Raw genomic sequence first — 20,092 nt, 5'->3', positions numbered from 1 at the left:
GCTGACGGGGGCCACTCAGGTTGGCAGCCACTCAGGCATGTGGCCACTTGGGCAGGCACTGAGATGCAGGAGTTGTTTTTCATACTCTGGCCCAGGGAATACTGGTGAGGCAGGAGATCATCCACTCCTGTAGGAACGGGGCTGAAGCCAGGGAGCCAAGCAGCATCATTCAGTGGGCCCCACTCCCATGGAACCTCACTAGCTAAGACCCACTGGCTTGGAGTCTCTGCTGCCTAGCAGCAGCAGGCTGGAGACTGCCTAAGATGACTGAGTTCCCCAGGGGAGGGGTGGCTGCCATCTCTGCAGCTACAGTTGGCTGTTTTCTTCTGCCAGTGCCAGAGAGACTGGTCTGTACTGGGAAGAATTCCCCACACCACGGCACAGTGGGTGTGGCAGACTGTAGCCAGACTGCTTCAAGTGGGACCCTGATCCATCCCTCATCACTGGTCAGGGCCTCCCCATGGGAATTTCAGCAACTCCAGCCAGGGGTTTATGGACAGGACTCTGATCTCCCTGGGACAGAGCCCCTGGCGGGAGGGGCAGCCACAATCTCTGCAGTACACTGTATTTAGTCTTTCCTGCCAGCTGGCCCTGGAGAGTCTGGACAGTCTAGACAAGGGGGATTCATCCCAGTTCAGCACACCTGCTCTGCCAAGGAGTGGCCAGACTGCTTCTTTAAGCAGGTCCCTGATCTTGTTCCTCCTGTCTGGGTGAGACCTTCCAATAGGGGTTGCCAGACACCTCATACAGGAGTGTTCCAGCTGGCATCAGGTCAGTGCCCCTCTGGGACAGAGCTTCTAGAGGAAAGAGCATGCTGTCATCTTTGCCGTTTTGCGCCCCCACTGGTGATGCCTCCAGGTGGGGGAGGGACCTAGGCGAATAGGGTGTGGACCCCCAGAAAACTGCAGCAGCCCTACAGAGGAGGGCCCTGATGTTAAGAGACAAACAAACAGCAACAACAACAACATCAACAAAAAGACCCCACAAAAAACCCCATCCAAAGGTCCAGCAGTCTCAAAGATCAAAAGAAGATAAGCCCACAAAGATGAGAAAGAATCAATGCAAAAATGCTGAAAACTCAAAAAGCCACCATGCCTTTTCTCCTCCAAATGATTGCAATACCTCTTCAGCAAGGGCACAGAACTGGGCTGAGACTGAGATGGATGAATTGATAGAAGTAGGCTTCAGAAGGTGGGCAATAATGAACTTCACTGAGTGAAAGGAGCATGTTCTACCCAATGCAAAGAAACTAAGAACCGTGATAAAACTATAGGAGCTGCTAACCAGAATAACAAGTTTAAAGAGAAACATAAACACCTTGATGGAGCTGAAAAACACAACATGAAAACTTCACAGTGCGATCACAAGTGTCAATAGCCAAACAAACCAAGTGGAGAAAAGAATCTCAGAGTTGAAGAGTATCTTGTTGCAATAAGACAGGCAGACATGATTAGAGAAAAAGAAATGGAAAGGAATGAACAAAACCTCTGAAAAATGTGGGATTATGTAAAAAGACTGAAGCTATGACTGACTGGCATATGTGAAAGAGATGGGGAGAATGGAACCAAGTTGGAAAACATACCTCAGGATATCATCCTAGAGAACTTCCCCAAACTAGCAAGGCAGGCTAACATTCAAATTCAGGAAATCCAGAGAACCCCAGTAAGATACTACATGAGATCAACCCAAAGACACATAATCATCAGATTATCCAAGGTCAAAATGAAAGAAAACATGTTAAGGGGCAGTCAGAGAGAAAGGCCAAGTCACCTACAAAGGGAAGCCCATCAGAGAGAGAGTGGACCTCTCAGCAGAAACCCTACAAGCTAGAAGAGATTGGGGGCCAATATTCAACATTCTGAAAGAAAAGAATTTCCAACCCAGAATTTCATATTTGGCCAAGCTAAGCTTCATAAGTGAAGGAGAAATAAAATCCTTTACAGACAATCAAATGTTGAGGGAATTTGTCACCACCAGGCCTGCCTTATCAGAGCTCCTGAAGGAAGCACTAAATATGGAAAGAAAAAACCATTACCAGCCACTACACAAACACACTGAAGTTCACAGGCCAATGACACTGTGAAGCAACTACATAAAGGAGTCTGCAAAATGACTGGCTAGCATCATGATGACAGGATCAAATTTATACATAACAATATTAACCTTAAATGTAAATGGACTAAATGCCCCAATAAAAGACACAGAATAGCAGGCCACATAAACAGTCAAGATCCATCGGTGTGCTGTATTCAAGAGACCTATCTCAGGCAAAGACACACACAGGCTCAAAATAAAGGGATGGAGGAACATTTACCAAGCTAATGGAAAACAGAAAAAAGCAGGGGTTGTAATCCTAGTTTCTGACAAAACAGACTTTAAACCAACAAAGATCAAAAAAGATAAGGGCATTATATAATGGCAAAGGATTCAAGTCAACAAGAAGAGCTAAGTATTCTAAAAATATATGGGCCCAATACAGGAGAACCCAGATTCATAAAGCAAGTTCTTAGAGACCTACAAAGAGACTTAGATTCCCACACAATAATAGTGGGAGACTTTGACATCTCACTAGCAATATTAGATCATCAAGACAGAACATTAACAAAGGTATTCAGGACCTGAAGTGAGCTCTAAATCACCTGGACCTGATAGATATCTACAGAACTCTCTACCCCCAAACAACAGAATATACGTTCTTCTCGGCACTACATCTAAAATTGATCACATAATTGGAAGCAAAACACTCCTGAGCAAATGAAAAGAACTGAAATCATAATGAACAGTCTCTCAGACAACAGCGTAATCAAAATAGAACTAAAGATTTAAAAAGTCACTCAAAACCACACGACTATATGGAAATTGAACAACCTGCTTCTGAATGACTCCTGGGTAAATAATGAAATTAAGGCATAAATCAAGAAGTTCTTTGAAACTAAAGAGAACAAAGAGACAATGTACCAGAATCTCTGAGATGCAGCTAAAGCAGTGTTAAGAGCGAATTTATAGAAATAAATGCCCACATTAAAAAGCTAGAAAGAGCTCAAATCTGCACTCTAACATTACAACTAAAAGAACTAGAGAATCGAGAGCAAACAAACCCTAAAGCTAGCAGAAGACAAGAAATATTATCAGAATGGTACTGAAGGAGATAGAGACATGAAAAACCCTTCAAAAAATCAATGAACCCAGAAGCTATTTTTTGAAATTAATAAAATAGATAGACTGATAACTAGAAAAAGAAGAAAAGAGAGAAGAATCAAATAGACACAATCAGAAATGATAAAGGAGATCTCATCACTGACCCCACAGAAATACAAACAACCATCAGAGGATACTATAAACACCTCTGTGCAAATGAACTACAAAAATCTAGAAGAAATGGATAAATTCCTGGATGCATACACCCTCCCAAGACTGAACCAGGAAGAAGTTGAATTGCTGAATAGACCAATAACGAGTTCTGAAATCGAAGCAGTAATAATGAGTTCTGAAATCGAGGCCTACTAACCGAAAAAAGCCCAGGACCAGACAGATTTACAGCTAAATTCTACTAGAGGTACAAAGAGGAGCTGATACTACTTCTTCTGAAACTATTCCAAAAAAATGAAAAGGAGGGACTCCTCCTTAACTCATTTTCTGAGGCCAGCATCATCCTGATACCAAAACCTGGCAGAGAGATAACAAAAAAAGAAAACTGTAGGCCAATATCCCTGATGAGCATTGATGCAAAAAATCCTCAAAAAATACTGGCAAGCCAAATCCAGCAGCCCATCATAAAGCTTATCCACCATGATCAAGTTGCAAGGTTGGTTCAACATATGCAAATTAATAAATGTAATTCATCATGTAAACAGAACTAAATACAAAAATCACATGATTATCTTGATAGACACAGAAAAGGCCTTTGATAAAATTCAACATCCTTTCATGTTAAAAACTCTCAATAAACTACATATTGAAGGAACATACCTCAAAATAATAAGAGCCATATATGACAAACCCACAGCCGATATACTAAATGGGCAAAACCTGGGAGCATTCCTTTTGAAAACTGGCACAAGACAATGATGCCTTCTCTCACCACTCCTATTCAACATAGTATTGGAAGTTTCGGCCAGGGAAATCAGGCAAGAGAGAGACATAAAGTTTATTCAAATAAGAAGAGAGGAAGTCAAATTATCTTTGTTTGCAGGTGACATGATTCTACATCTAGAAAACCCCAATTGTCTCAGCCCAAAAGCCTCTTAAGCTGATAAGCAACTTTAGCAAAATCTCAGGATGCAAAATCAATGTGCAAAAATCACAGGCATTTGGTCGAGTGTGGTGGCTCATGCTTGTAGTCCCAGCACTTTGGGAGGCTGATGTGGGTGGATCACGAGGTCAAGAGATTGAGACCATCCTGGCCAACATGGTGAAACTCCGTCTCTACTAAAAATACAAAAATTAGCTTGGCATGGTGATGCACACCTGTAGTCCCAGCTACTTGGGAGGCTGAGGCAGCAGAATTACTTGAACCCTGGAGGTGGAAGTTGCAGTGAGCCGAGATCATGCCACTGCACTCCAGCCTAGTGACAGAGTGAGACTCTGTCACACACACACACGCACAAAAATCACAGGCATTCCTATACACCAACAAGAGACAGGCAGAGAGCTAAATCATAAATGAACTCCTTTTCACAATTGCTACCAAAATAATAAAACACCTAGGAATACAGCTAACAAGGGAATTGAAGGACCTCTTCAAGTAGAACTACAAACCACTGCTCAAGGAAGCCAGAACGGACACAAACAAATGAAAAAACATTGCATGTTCATGGATAGGAAGAATCCATATCATGAAAAAGGCCATATTGCCTAAAGTAATTTATAGATTCAATGCTATTTTCTTTAAACTACCATTGACATTCTTCACAGAATTAGTAAAAGCTATTTTAAAATTCATATGGAACCAAAAGAGTCTGTATAGCCAAGACAATCCTAAGCAAAAAGAACAAAACTAGAGGCATCATACTAGCTGACTTCAACCTATATTACAAGGCTACATTAACCAAAACAGCTTGGTCCTGGTAGAAAAACAGAAATGTAGACCAATGGAACAGAATATAGAACTCAGAAATAACATTGCATATCTGATCTTCAACAAACCTGACAAAAACAAGCAATGGGGAAAGGATTCCCTATTTAATAAATTGTGCTGGGAGAACTGGCTAGCTATATGCAGAGAACTGAAACTGGACCCCTTCTTTATGCCTTATACAAAAATTAGCTCAAGATATGGATTAAAGAAATGTAAAATCCAAAACTATAAAAATCCTAGAAGAAAATCTGAGCAATACCATTGAGAACATAGGCACAGGCAAAAATTTCATGACAGAAATGCTAAAAGCAATTGACACAGAAGCAAAAATTGACAACTGGGATCTAATTAAAGAGCTGCTGCACAGCAAAAGAAACTTATCATCAGCACAAACAGACAACCTACAGAATGGGAGAAAATTTTTGCAATCTATCCATTTGACAAAGGTCTAATATCCAAAGTCTATAGGGAACTTAACCAAATTTACAATAAAAAACAACCCCAGTAAAAAAGGGACAAAGGACATGAACAGACACTCCTCAAAAGAAGATATTTGTGTAGCCAACAAGCATATACAAAAAAGCTCATCACTGATCATTAGAGGAATGCAAACCAAAACCACAATGAGATACCATCTCACACCAGTCAGAATGGCGATTATTAAAAAGTCAAGAAACAACAGATGCTGGCAAGGTTGCAGAGACATAGGAATGCCTTTACACTGTTGGTGGAAATGTAAATTAGGTCAATCATTGTGGAAGACAGTGTGGTGATTCCTCAGAGATCTAGAAGCAGAAATACCACTTGACCCAGCAATCTTATTACTGGGTATATACCCAGAGGAATATAAATCACTCTATTATAAAGATACATGTGGCCGGGCGTGGTGGCTCATGCCTGTAATCCCGGCACTTTGGAAGGCCGAGGCAGGTGGATCATGAGGTCAGGAGTTCAAGACCAGCCTGATCAATATGGTGAAACCCCGTCTCTACTAAAAATACAAACATTAGCCAGGTGTGGTACCATGCACCTGTAGTCCCAGTTACTCGGGAGGCTGAGGCAGAAGAATCGCTTGAACCTGGGAGGTAGAGGTTGCAGTGAGCTAAGATTGAGCCACTGTACTCCAGCCTGGGTGACAGAGCAAGACTCCATTTCAAACAAAAACAAAAACAAAAACCAAAAAAATGCATGAATATGTTCATTCCAGCACTATTCACAATAGTAAAGCCATGGAATCAACCCAACTGCCATCAATGATAGACTGGATAAAGAAAATGTGACACATATACGCCATGGAATACTATACAGCCATAAAAAGGATTGACCATAAAAAGGAACAATGTCATGTCCTTTGCAGGGACATGGATGGAGCTGGAAGCCATTATCCTCAGCAAATAACACAGGAACAGAAGTCCAAACACAACATGTTCTTATAAGTGGGAGCTAAATGATGAGAGCACATGGGCACAAGGAGGGGAACAACACACACTGGGGCCCGTTGGGGGTAGGTTTGGGGGATGGAGAGCATCAGAAAAAAATAGCTAATGCATGTGGGGCTTAATATGCAGCAAACCACCATGGCACATGTTTACCTATGTAACAAACCTGCACATTCTGCTGATATACCCTGGAACTTAAAAAAAAAAAGGCATTCTTTTTTATAACCATAATGCAGTTATCAAAATCAGGGCATTTCATTCATTATTATGAAAAATATTGCTAATTACCTCAATTGTATCTTTTATAGAAAGGAAGATTTTTGATTCAGAGTTCAGTCTGATATTACATGTTGCATTTAGTTGCATGTCTCTTTAGAATCTCTTAATTTGGAACAGTTCTTCAGTATTTGTCTTCTTTAATCTTTACTTTTTTTTTGAAGAGTACAGGTTATTTATTTTGTAGAATATGCTTCAGTTATGGATTTGTATATATTATGAATATCTGAAGGTTTGTTTAATATTTTGGCAGGAGTACTATAGAAGTGATAGGTTCTTAATATATCATGTTAAGAGTAACAAGGTATTTATCTCATAAATGATTATGTTAACTTGAGATGGTGACTTCTAGTTTTAACTCATGTAAAGTAAATATTTTTTGAGGATTACTTTAAGACTAAATAGATATTTCATTCCTCATCAAACTCTTACCTATTTCTCATCAAACTCTCACTTAATAGTTTTAACATCTATTGATGATTCCTGAACCAGTTTTACCATGATGCTTATCAAATGGTGATTTTCTAACTCTATTTTTTAACCTTTATTTGTTGGCATTTTACTATAAAGAAGAGCTTTATTTTTTCCCCATTTATATATTTATATCAGTATGGATTTATGAATTCCTATTTTACTCAAAGTGCTATAATTTATTTCTTTATTGTTTATTTTGAGGCATTAGTGATTCCAGATTTGACCCTTGGGAGCCTTGTAAGCCACTTCTTGTGTCCTTTTGACATGTTCATATCATTCTTTGAAAATTTCCTTACTTTCTGGCATAAAAAGATATTCCAGGTTCATTTTATTCATTTGCTTGCCTGAGCCTTGCAATCAGCCACTTCTTTAAGGAGCCCTACTTCCATAGCAGCAGAATGTATTTCAAAGTAAGATCTGTATACTAGGTACATGCATTGTTACTGGGTGTTATGGCTTCTAGGTCATCTCAATGGACAGAGTAAGAAATCTATACTTCTTATTTGTCTGTTAAAACCTGTGAGTTTATACATATACCTCCAATTTCAGTCTAACACTACAGGTTTATTCTAGACTTTCTCTTTCCATATTTGACTCGCTGCTTCCACAGTAAGAAACCTAGCTCCCATTATCCAGAATTATGTACCTATTTGCTTAATCCCATAGTACATTGAAAGTAGTTTTAGAATTGGTAAACTATCACTGCAAAAAAAAGAGTTGAGATTCTACAAGCTCTTACCTTTGGGTGACCTTGAGGCTCTACACAAGCAGGAAGTGATGGCTAAACACAGATTTGTAAATTGACCACTTGAGCATTAAAATTATGCCTCAACACATGTACAGAGGGCCTTGGCAAAGGTTGGAGATTTATTGGTTCAAGGCACTTAAGAAAATTTTTGTCCAGACATTACCTGACCACTCAGCTAATTAGGCTGAGATTTCAGTGTACAAAGAATACAGAGTTTAGAGAATTAGTCTTGGAAAATCACTGAACAAACCCTCAGGGTAGGAATTCTGATCTTCATAGTTGTCACATTATATCATACAAAATATCTGGTTTCAGCAAAGAATTTTGAGACATGCAAATAATAAAAAAATGGCCCATATACAGAAAAAGAAATTGTTCTTGAGGAAGCCAAGGCATTAGACTTCTTAGATAAAATTTTTAAATTAGCTATTTTAAATATGTTCAAAGAAATAAAGCAAACTATGTCTGAAGAACTAAATGGAAGTATAAGAATAGTGCCTTACCCAATAGAGAGCATCAATAAAGAGATAGAAATTATAAAAACAAACCGAGTAGAAATCTGGATTTGAAAATTACAATAATGGAAATGAAAAACTTTCTAGAGGAGCCCAAAAGAAAATTTGAATTGGCTGAAGAAAGAATCAGTTAACTTGAAGACATGTCAATTGATATTATGCAGTCTGATGAACAGAAAGAAAATAGGATGAAGAAAAGTATTCAGAGCCTCAGAGATCTAGGGGACACTGTCGAGTATACCAACATACACATAATGGGAATCCCAGAAGCGGAGGAGAAAGAGAAAGGAGAAAAGAGAATATTTGAAGAAATCATGGCTGAAAACATCCCAAATTTGATGAAAAAACATTACAGAAAGAAGAAGCTCAACAAACTCTAAGTAAGATTAATGCAAAGAGATGCACACCTAGACACATCACAGTCAAACTGTTGAAAGCCAAAGACAAAAAGAAAATCTTGAGGGCAGCAAGAAAAAAGTGACATATCATATAGAAGGAATCCTCCAAAAGGTTAATAGAAATCATGAGGTCAGAGGGAGGGGGATGACTTATTCAAAGTGTTGAAAAAACAGACTGCCAATCAAGAATTCTAGAATCAACAAAGCTATTCCTTGAAAATAAAGGAGAAATTAAGACATTTTCAGATAAATGGAAGCTGACAGAATTTGTTGCTTGCACACCCCCTAAAAGAAATACCAAATGGAGTCTTCAGGCTGAAATGAAATGTTATCAGACAATAACTCAAATTCACACAAAGAATTAAAGAACAATGATAAAGGTAAATATATAAGCCAGTATTATTTAATTTTTGATTTTTAAGTTTTTAGAAGAATTCCTATTGATTATGGAACTAACTAGAAATAATACATTTTGTGTTTAAATACAGTAGTAGGCAGATATTTTAAGACTAATGGATTATTTCATGCTATAAAACTTTTGAAGAACCAGATTAATTCTGGTAACATGGAAAGTAAGGATAATATAAGTTACATGTTTCCTGTTCTAACCATAAGAATTCCCATTTCTTTCTGGCCATGGGAGTTTTTGTCTCAAGAATATTTCATTCTCTCTCTCTATGACATACCTGGTCTTCCAGGCCTTGACTGTCCCATCATCCTATTAATAACGATGTGACAATTAATCTTCATTAAGATATTTAAGTATCTTAAATATTTGAGTAAGATATGCTTATGTGAACAATAGGTTCAATTCTGTAAAAACTCCAGTGAAATGGTCTTATGATTTGATATTAGGATATTCTCCCCAAGGTGACGGACAAGTTATGCAAAGAAGTGTAATGGAGCCAGACTTCCTGGTTATGTGTCCTGACTCTACCACTTAATTGTTATTTGTCCTTGGCCAAGTTACTTAATCTTTGTGCTCAGTTTCCTTACCTAAAATATCCTGAGAAAAATAACTATGGTCTAACATATTGGAATAAGTATTCTTCACAATTAGTCATAGATTCTTGGCTTTAGCTTAATAATTCCCTAATCACTCATAACTTACATCTGAAAATGTAATTCTTGCTTTAAGCTATTTTTTTTTGTTTCAGAATAATGTGTCATCTATTAGAAGGCCACAATGATGCCTCCAAGCTTCCCTGCATGTATAAAATCCTTTCCCCACATGAATAAGCATTACTTAGACATATAAAACTTGATCACTTCCTGGCTAAATTATTATTTATAGAAATAAGGAAGAAGAAGAAGACATTTATTTGATGACCTAATTTATTTGATGGCCTAATTTAATAAGTATTGAATCAATATAACTTATTATTTATTTATTGGAATAAAAATCTAGATGTAATTTAAAAACATGTTATATAAAAACATAGTTTTCTATATCAGTTAAAGACATAGTTCATAATATTCAAGAAGATTCAGCAAAGTTTAATACAAACGGAATTGTGATATTTTTTGAAATCCTCATCTTGTATTTGAGAGAACTAGAGATAGCGTGGCAAAGCTCAGTAGCTGAAGGCTTTATTTTCTTCTGTTTCTCCTGCAGAAAAACACAGGTTCTTCACAAACTACTGCCAAATTGATACTGTAATAATGTTAATTCAAATCTTATCCAAATTTTCGATAATTCTGGGTAACTCTTTGCTTGCTTTTTGAAATAATATTTAATACTATATGTGGGTTTAGTTTCCAGAGGTGCATATTGATAGAAAATTAAGAAAATAATCCAATAGATGTGTAATTATTGTGATTCTTTCTTAACTGGTGAATCACATCTGCTGAAGCTGTCTAATAAAGCTTAAATACAGAATTAAGAGTTGTATAAGACTCTAAGTGACAAATGTTAAACTTTAGCTAAATTTAATTTGTGAAGAGAAATTCTACAAAAAAGTTATTTTATATAACATTTTGAATGATAAAATTTAGCTTCTTTCTTCTTTTAGAAGAGCCCAGGTAACTATTAGAAATCTATTTTTCAGAGGTGTATTTCACAAGCAAAGTTTGTGATTGGAATGATGATACTGACATATTTGCTAATGATAACATGCTGGGAACTACCTGTGTGCTGCCACACTGGAAAACAGTTCATTAGTGTTTGAGTTATTGCACTTTGGGCCTTTTAATTCTTCACAAATTCTATTTCCATATTTAATTATGGAAAGACATGGGGGAAAGTTGCATAGCCCCATCTTCATTTATTTAATTGTCAGTGAGAGTGGCAGTTAGTAATTCTTCTTCAAATTATAATATAGCATTTACTTAAAATAATGCAGTTCCATGCTGAGTTTGCTTCAATTAAGTCATATTTTATTTGCTAATGATTTTCAAAATTGACAGTGACCTTGAAGTTGGTATTGCCAACACTTCTTGACATAAAAGAAACTGTAATTTAGAGATAAGAGTGCATCAATTTATCCTTTGTTTTCTGTCTGTATTTTTAAAAGCCTTTTAAATTTCTGATTCAACATCTACCTGAGTACCGCAGAGGTTAATGAGTTAAGTACTTGTCAATTCACGTGGTTTAAATGAAATGGATATTATTGTAGACACACACACACACAAAAAAAATGGATATTATTGTGGGGTCTTAAATTGTGTGTGTGTGTGCGCATGTACACATACATAATCTTTCCTCCTACTGGATTACCATTAGCATTGTGAAACAATTGAATCATAAAATCTCAATAATGTAAATTCACTTAAAGAAAGCTTCTTCAATAGAATCCTGCTCAAGGTCTTGAATCCTTGCATTAAAAGAGTTAATACAAAACCTTAACATGATTTTAGGCTATAAAAATGTGATGTAAAAGATGACATCAAAATGCTGTATTTTAAAATACTGATTTTTTGACGAATGTATAGGCTATAGTAAATCAACATATTAGATATGTTCTTGTATGAAATATATACAATGTCTAAAATATCCAGCATGACTATATTATATTAGAATGTAGTTTCACATTTTGTACTTCACTGTCTGTTATGGTCATAATATAGTAGAAAAAAATATGCACAATTATGATGTTCTGCTTTATTTCTGAGTTAAAAATAAACCCTAACATAAATGGGAAATTTCATTCTTTCTGCCATCAAAACTGCCTATGTACTTTAAAATCCATGGTTGTATTAGGTAATTGCATTTGAAAGGTGATCTGGAGCACTTACTTTAGCAAGAGAAAGTGTTGTTTGGCTAGGTTCTCTCTCTTCCTGAAGTTCTGTTTGGCACAGCAGTCTTTGGAATTGCCACTGACCCTATAAGAAGAGGAGTGTTTTCAGCTACTCTAGTGGATGCTAGGGTTTCTCCGTGCTCTTTTACTGGCATGTACTGCTGTGCTGGACATGTCAGACTCTGCCACTTTTGTAAGTCATTCTGCTAAGTTTTATAGCATTTGTCTCTGCCCCCCTACACCCACCAAACCCAATGCCTTTGGATGGTCTGACTCCCTTATTTCCTTTTGTTTTATACTTAGGAATTCCAAAGTAGTGTATATATACCCTATGTGTTACAGAGATATGTGGGATAGCTCTTTCAGTTTTTATTCATAGCTTTGTTCCTTCAAGGACATGACAAGGGGCTGGGCTTTGGAATTGTGTATCAAACTAGAATCCCTACTTGTAATAATAATAATAATGCTATTAAGAATAATAATATATTACTTTGAGATAGTGCTTTATAAGACTGTCACTCATCACTCAGTGTTAAAGCTGAATGTCCATAGTGAAGAAGGGCAAATGCCTTTCTGCTCTTTGTGTTGCAACAGAAGGGATTTGCAGATCAATAATTCAAGCCCACTGAGACCACGTACAGTGCTGGAAGTATTCCTAGAGGAAATAAGGATTAATCCTTTTTATTTATATAACACATTTTCCCAGGCTTCATTGGATTGGAGTTACTAAAGAGAGTTGCAATAATGTTAATAACTTAAATACCATTTTTTTTTGTCTGTAACTATCAATGTAGAGGACATATAGCCTTTTGCAAAGTTCCTCTACCCATGTATTTCTAGACATCCCTGGGGGCTGTCTCAGCTATGCTCCCGAATAAGTCTCTTTCCATTGAGTACAGCTGCTGTTCCACCAGGCACTTCAGTCTCTTGCCATATGGTGCTCTCTGCTGGGCGTTTCCACCAATGTTCTCTTTCACAGCTAAAGCTGCCGGATTAGCTGGGATAAAGTAGGGGGAGGATGATGATGTCTTTCTTCGTGTTATACTCTATTAGAAAGGTTCAAAAGTAGTGCAGGTTTTTTTTTTTCTTTTAGCCAATATTTTAATGAAACAGTTGTTTTAGTTTTTTTTTTTTTCATAGTTTCTTCACACTCAAAAGGATATGAGGCATAAAGTCATTGAGGATTGTCTGTGTTAGAACGCAAACCCAGTTGACAGAAAATCCCCAGTATTTAGCATTGCCACTCTTTTGACACTAAGATTTTCTTACTAGGTGTGGGGCATCATGATTTTCCCCTTCTTCTCATAGGATTAGTTTTTACATTTGCCTTTTGGTTGTTTTGCTTTGTTCACCAGGTATTCCAAAACATGTCTGAATTCTACTTGGACATAGCAGATGACTTCTTGTTTCTCTCTTCTCAGCTCCAATATTCTCTACCACTAAAGAAAGAAACAATCAAGGGGATTTACTAAAATCAAAGCAGGATAACTCTTTAGAAAAACTATAATTTTCTGTACACGTTTGCATCTATGAAAAAAGAATCAACACAGGTCTCATTTTACTTCATGCAAACATTAAAGTTCTGTCAGAGGTTGTGTTAGTCTTTGTATTAGGATTCTGCAGAGAAACAGAACCAATGCTTACACAGTCATGTGTCAATCAATGATAGGGATACGTCCTAAGAAATGCATTGTTAGGTGATTTTGTCATTGTGTGAACATCATAGAGTATATTTACACAAATCTAGATGGTATAGTCTATGACACACCTAAGCTATATGGTATAGCCCATTGTTTCTGTGGTTCAAGCCTGAATAGCATGTTATTGTACTGTCTGGTACAGATTACAAAGATACAGATACACAATGGTATTTGTGTATCTAAATACATCTCAACATTGAAAGGGAACAATAAATATATGGTGTTATAATCTTACGGGCTCACCATTGTATATCTGGTCCATTGTCATATATGCAGTCCATCATTGAAACATCATTATGTGGTACATAACTATATATGTGAGATGGGGTTTATTCTGGGAATTGGCTCATGTGATTATGGAGGCTGAGAAGTCCCATGATATGCTGTCTGCAAGCTGGAGAAATAAGGGAGCTGGTGGAGTAGCTGAGTTCAAGTCTGAAGGCCTGAGAACCACGGGAGCTGATGGTATAACTCTTAGTCCAAGGATAAAAGCCTGAGAACCTGAGGGGCTGCTGGGGAAAGTCCAAGAATCCAAAGGCTAGAAAACCTGGAGTTCTGATGTCTGAAGGTAGGAGAAGATGGGCATCTCAGATCCAGAAAAGAGAACAAATTTACCTTTCTTCTGTCTTTTTGTTCTATCTGGGCCCTCAGCTGATTGAATGGTGCCCACGACATTGGGTGAGGATGGTTCACTGATTCAAATGCCTATCTATTCTGGAAACAGCCTCAAATACATACCCAGAAATAACACTTTATCAGCTATGTGAGTATTCCTTAACTCAGTCAAATTGACATCTAAAGTTGACCATCACAATCCGCATTTAATTTTTTCAGGCCAGGCAGATGTAGAAGGGAAAGTTAATTCTATTGTGCTTATATATTATAATGTGTGGGGGCTAGGTGTTAGTGGTAAGTTCAAGGAATTTTAGTGTGCGCCAGCTTCTTTTTGGATTTTGTTGTGGCACCTCAAAGCTTTCTGGAGTGGTGCCTCTCTAACTAGAAAGTCACTAGGGGCAGGGGAAAGTGCTTTCAATTTAGTTTCAACTACATCTGCCAATAATAAAGTGGAGGTTAGCATTCTCCTCATCACTTAATGTAATGGCACTGGTGCACATCTCCAAAGGTGCTGGTAGTTTTGAGAATTGCCCCCTACTCGCTACCTAAGAGTTTATCTCCAGTTTCTGTTTTTTTGGGGATGTTAAGAGGGTTCAGCTGAGACTCTTTTCAAATGTAATGAGGTCCTTTTCTGGTTCTGGGGATGTTAAGAGGGTTCAGCTGAGACTCTTTTCAAATGTAATGAGGTCCTTTTCTGGTTCTGGGGATGTTAAGAGGGTTCAGCTGAGAGTCTTTTCGTACGTAATGAGGTCCTTTTCTGGTTCTGGGGATGTTAAGAGGGTTCAGCTGAGACTCTTTTCAAATGTAATGAGGTCCTTTTCTGGTTCTGGGGATGTTAAGAGGGTTCAGCTGAGACTCTTTTCATATGTAATGAGGTCCTTTTCTGGTTCTAGTCTTTGCTGTGCTATATCTTCCAGAAAGTCCTTTAAGTTTCTGGCATGTGAAGTTTCTAGCACTTACTTGTGTCTATTTGATATACTTCTTTTGAAATTTTGGAGTCGGGTGGGGCAGGTATGGATTTGATTCACCATTTTGTACTGAAATTATGCTTTTGTCACTAATGTTGCTACTTACTGCATTATTATTGCTTATAATGGTAACTGAGAGAGGTTGGTTCCACTGCTGTAGAATAGTAATAGCCACCTAGAACAACTTAGCGATTACAAATCCTTATGGGTATGCAGCCAGCTCAATTCTTGCCTCCTCATAAGAGAGAATTCAATCGAGGGGCATAAGGCAGAGTGAGAGACCGAGGCAAGTTTTAGAGTGGGAGTAAAAATTTATTAAAAAGGAAGTAAAGAACACTTGGAAGAGGGCCCAGCAGGTGATTTGAGAGATCAAGTGCATGGATTGACCTTTTAACTTTGGGTTTTGTATGTTGGCATGCTTCCAGGGTCTTGTATTACTTGTCCCCTGAGTCTTTCCTTGGGGTGGGCTGTTCACATGCTCAGTGGCTTTCTAGCACTTGAGAGGGGCCACGTGTGCAGTGTGTTTACTGGAGTTGTACACATGCTCACTTGAGGCATTCTTACCTTTCCAGTTGAATGCGCCTAGAGGGTCATATGCTGGTTAAACATGGCCATTTTGCCTTTTAGTGTGCATGTGTGAGCCCATTCACGCAACTCCTGAGATGTTATCTGGAAGCTGCTGATCACCAGCTTCAGGATTTTTCTCTTGGGAGACTGCCTTTCCCTGGTGCCAGCTGCAATGAATTATTATTTTAGACTGTTAACAACTGCCTGACCATCACCTGATGGTCGCCTGACATTCTTGGTTGGGGGGGCTCTCTCTTACCCTGCTCATGTCAGGCTGTCTACCTGCTGTAACAACTTGACACATTGTTAAACTATATGTTATGGAAATTGTAGTAAATACCATTAGCTTAAAAATATGTTTTGAAATATTCTTAAATGATTTCTCAACTAAGAATGTTTTAGGTCAAGAGGATTCCTGTAAAAAAGAAGCTACTGTTGTGTTATGCTTTATTGTTTTAGTTTCTGGTGAAACAGTGTGCTTAAACTTTTTATGGTTCATGCTTAATTTTAACATTTATTGTAGTGGGTATAAAGGAAAGATGATTATTTCTCATGTCACAAATAATTTCTCTGTCATTAAAAGACTGATCCTGTCTTTAAGCATTAGCAATAAAATGAACTAGGGTAGTGTTTAATTTATTGTTAAGTATTTCTAACTCTGTTTAAAGGTTACATTAATATGAAGTTATGTAATGACCATTGGTGATGTTTGCATTTTTTCAATCTGTTTAGTTAAGGTAATTTTTAATAGGTATTTCTATTTCCCAAATAATGTTATCCCCTCTCTCTTTTTTAAATGATGAGGAGCTAATTTTCATTTTTCTTAAGGTTTTAGATTACTGGGTGTACTGCCAAGAGCAAAGCTGTTCATATTGGTTGAGAATATGCTAATGTTAGAGGTACTTCTCTGGGAACCCTAGCTGACTCAGGAGTGGAATGGGAACCAACAGTGACAACTTAGCCTGGGATCTATCCAAGAGCACTTTAGCATTTACCAGTGGAACCCCCTTACTGAGGCTATCCTTGCTTTAGATTTAGACTTAGGTAAAGCCAAACATTGTTTCATGACTTATTTAAACTATGTTTCATCCTCACTTTTTAAAACTTTTTATTTTTTAGGATGTTTCCAATGCAACTTTGAAATACAAAGGTATACATTTTGGCAACTCTTCAGGAAGACAAGAGTTACCTAAAAAGTCAGGTCCTGGTCCAGGACAGTATGATATAGTCCAGTAAGTAAAAAAATATAGTATACCTTTAATGTAGCTCTTGACTAGAAAAGTATTTTAATAATTCAGACTAGGCTATGCTGTAAAGAAAGGAAAAATTAGTATGAAAAACTCCAAGAAGTATTACATTTTGGTGTAATGTATATGAAAGTTATTGACTTTTTAAATTATACTTTAAGTTTTGGGATACATGTGCAGAACATGCAGGCTTGTTACATGGGTATACATGTGCCATAGTGTTTTGCTGCACCCATCAACCCATCATCTATATTAGGTATTTCTCCTAATGCTATCTCTCCCCTAGCCCCCCATCCCCCCAAGTTAATTGTTTTTTTATAAGCCAAATCTTGTGCTATCTACTATATATGCATTAACTCATTTAATCTTCACAGCAAGCTTTGCATAGTTAATATTGTTACATCTATTTTATCAGTAAAAAATGCAAGGGTTAGAGGGGATAAATAACATGTTCAAGATCATGCAGCTATTAAATGGCAGAGCTAAAGTTAAATTGAAGCCTGTTTGATTATACAGCACATGTAGCCATGTACTAAAATATACTGTCCTTAATTATAAAGTAGATAAAAGATCAGAGAAAATGTAAAAGAAGGTGACCCAGAATTCTCCATTTTATCCCTGGCTCTCATCTTCAGTCCTCTGACTACATGATGGATTTAGAAGGCATTCTCAGTCAGTGTAAGTCCGAGAATATTTATGAAGAAATACATTTCTGGCAAAATAACTCTATTTTCTCCTACTCCCACAGTGAGGTTTTAGACATGAGTTCATGGAAGGCAAAACTGAGTAACAAATACCACGTTGTCCTCAGAATCTACTACCCTTTCTTATAATTAATTTTTTAAGGGTCCAGCTTATCTGCCTGATTCTTTTTCTTTCATAGCATAAATTTTCTCCCAAGAAGCCCCAGAGTGATTACATACTCAATTAATTTGCTAGACAGATCAGATATTTCTGTTTACTAGCAGTGGATATATTTTAGGATCTTGCTTGGACTCCCCTGCTACTGTTCATTCATTGAGTAAACATTGTTTGAATTCTTGCTATGTGCCAGTTCTGAACTTAGTAACTGAGAATAACAAGAATAAAACATGGCCTTTGTTTTTGGGAATTTATACTCTAATCCATTATGCTGTTCACTTTTTCACTCTCTTAATATGGAATATATACCTTTGTATTTTTATTCTTTTAGTAGTTATGCTAGAACCTTAACATGCATATTTAGCTTAATTAAGTCTTTACTTAATATTATTATTATTGTTCCAAGCAAGACAAGGTCTGTAGAATACTCTAACACATATCATAGTCTTCTTGACATATGCTTTTGTTCTTCAGTATTTTAATCCTATCCTTTTCTTCTGCCATATTGGCTGATTTGTGCTCATGCTCTCTCTCTCTCTCTCACCGTCTCTCTTTCCCCTCTTCTCAGTTTTATTGAGGTTTAAATAGCATAAATCAAAATTCATCTTTTAAAATGTATATCATTCTGTGATGATTGTTTTCATTCCATTTCACTATACTTCTGCCTGAGTACCCCAGGCATACCCGGGACTGTAAGCAGTGTTAACTGATTCTGCTTGGTGGTTTTTCCTACCAGTCTGTTTTACTTCCTCAACCTTGTCCCACTCTCATTCCTCCCCCATTTGTTGTGCTGTTGCTTTATTTGATCTTTGTTATTTCTCCTGTTTTTCCTCTTCTTCCATTTGTGTTTTAACTTTTACCTGAAGAAATGTATGAATATGGATTGCATTCCTGACTGCTTCAGTTACTTCACCATTTTTGTAATTTGTTTGCTCTTTGAGTTAGCTGCTTTCACTGTATCTTTGACTTGTAGTTGTCTCAGTTCCTTCTGGCAGTTGATATTTTCTACTTGTTTTTTTCTTTCTTAGACTTTTTGTTTTATTTAGTGAGTCAGAATTATTCTTGGAGGCTTGATTCAGTATAAAAGTGGAGATATTTGGTTACTCTAAATGAAAGATAAGTGTATAGGTCTCTTTTTGGTAAAGATACAGACCTAAATGATATGTGACATTTCTGATATTCCACATATAAATTTCTTATCCATAAACCTTTCTGAGGTTTGAAAGTGGTTTATTTGTTGAGTTTTTAGCAAATAACAATCAGTGAGGAGGTGAGCCTTTAGCAGTGAGCGGGGATGGTAAGTGCATATTAAATCATAGCACTGCTGAACAAAGAAAGTAATAGCAATTACATAACTTTGTATTATATATTTTTTAATCTGCATATGTTTGGTATAGTTTGTTGGAAATGTTGGGTATCAGATTTTTTTTGAAATTATCTTTACAAAATAGAAAAAATAGTAGTGTGGTCTGTATAGCCTGTTTAAATGTGATTCTTGCAATAATAATAGCTAACAGTTACTGTGTGCTTATTATGAGCCATGTATGGCATTAACCACCTTACATATATTGTCTACTTTAATCATTGCAACCTTGAGAATTGGTTATTACTATTTCCAATTACCAGTTTCCAATCACCAGATTCATTGGGCGATGAATCTGAAGCTTAGAGAAGTTAGTTTGCATAAGGTTATATAACCAATAGGTAGCAGTAGGTAGCAATGCTGGGATCTTATTAGGCTGTCTAACTCCAAAGCTGGGGCTCTTGCTCACTGCTTATTTAGTTTCTGATTCTTTCTTGAGGTTGTCTGAATTTCAATGAAAAGAAGCTTCCTTTTTGTTTTCATAGATCTTTATGCCCTTTTCTGATTATTTTATGATATAAATAGCATAGGGCTATTTTCCTCTTATTTTGATAATAGTTGATTTGGAATTTTGGACTTTTAATGGTACATAGACTACACAGGAAACT

At 37.0% G+C, this 20,092-nt stretch overlaps 1 protein-coding gene across 4 annotated transcripts in view; it reads left to right on the top strand.

Annotated features, from left to right (window-relative positions):
• STPG2 (sperm tail PG-rich repeat containing 2) overlaps positions 1-20,092 on the top strand; it is a 718,556-nt gene that overhangs the window by 17,157 nt on the left and 681,307 nt on the right. For all 4 annotated transcript variants that reach the window (XM_055111640.1, XM_055111641.1, XM_055111639.1 and 1 more), the window contains exon 5: positions 17,133-17,245. In XM_055111640.1, the coding sequence (XP_054967615.1) occupies positions 17,133-17,245 (113 nt within the window). The remainder of the gene's footprint in view (positions 1-17,132; positions 17,246-20,092) is intronic.

The sequence above is a fragment of the Pan paniscus genome, chromosome 3 (assembly GCF_029289425.2).
Source record: "Pan paniscus chromosome 3, NHGRI_mPanPan1-v2.0_pri, whole genome shotgun sequence".
Classification (NCBI taxonomy): domain Eukaryota; kingdom Metazoa; phylum Chordata; class Mammalia; order Primates; family Hominidae; genus Pan; species Pan paniscus.
The sequence above is the reverse complement of the archived record's forward strand: the minus strand, read 5'-3'. Positions and strand labels throughout refer to the sequence as shown.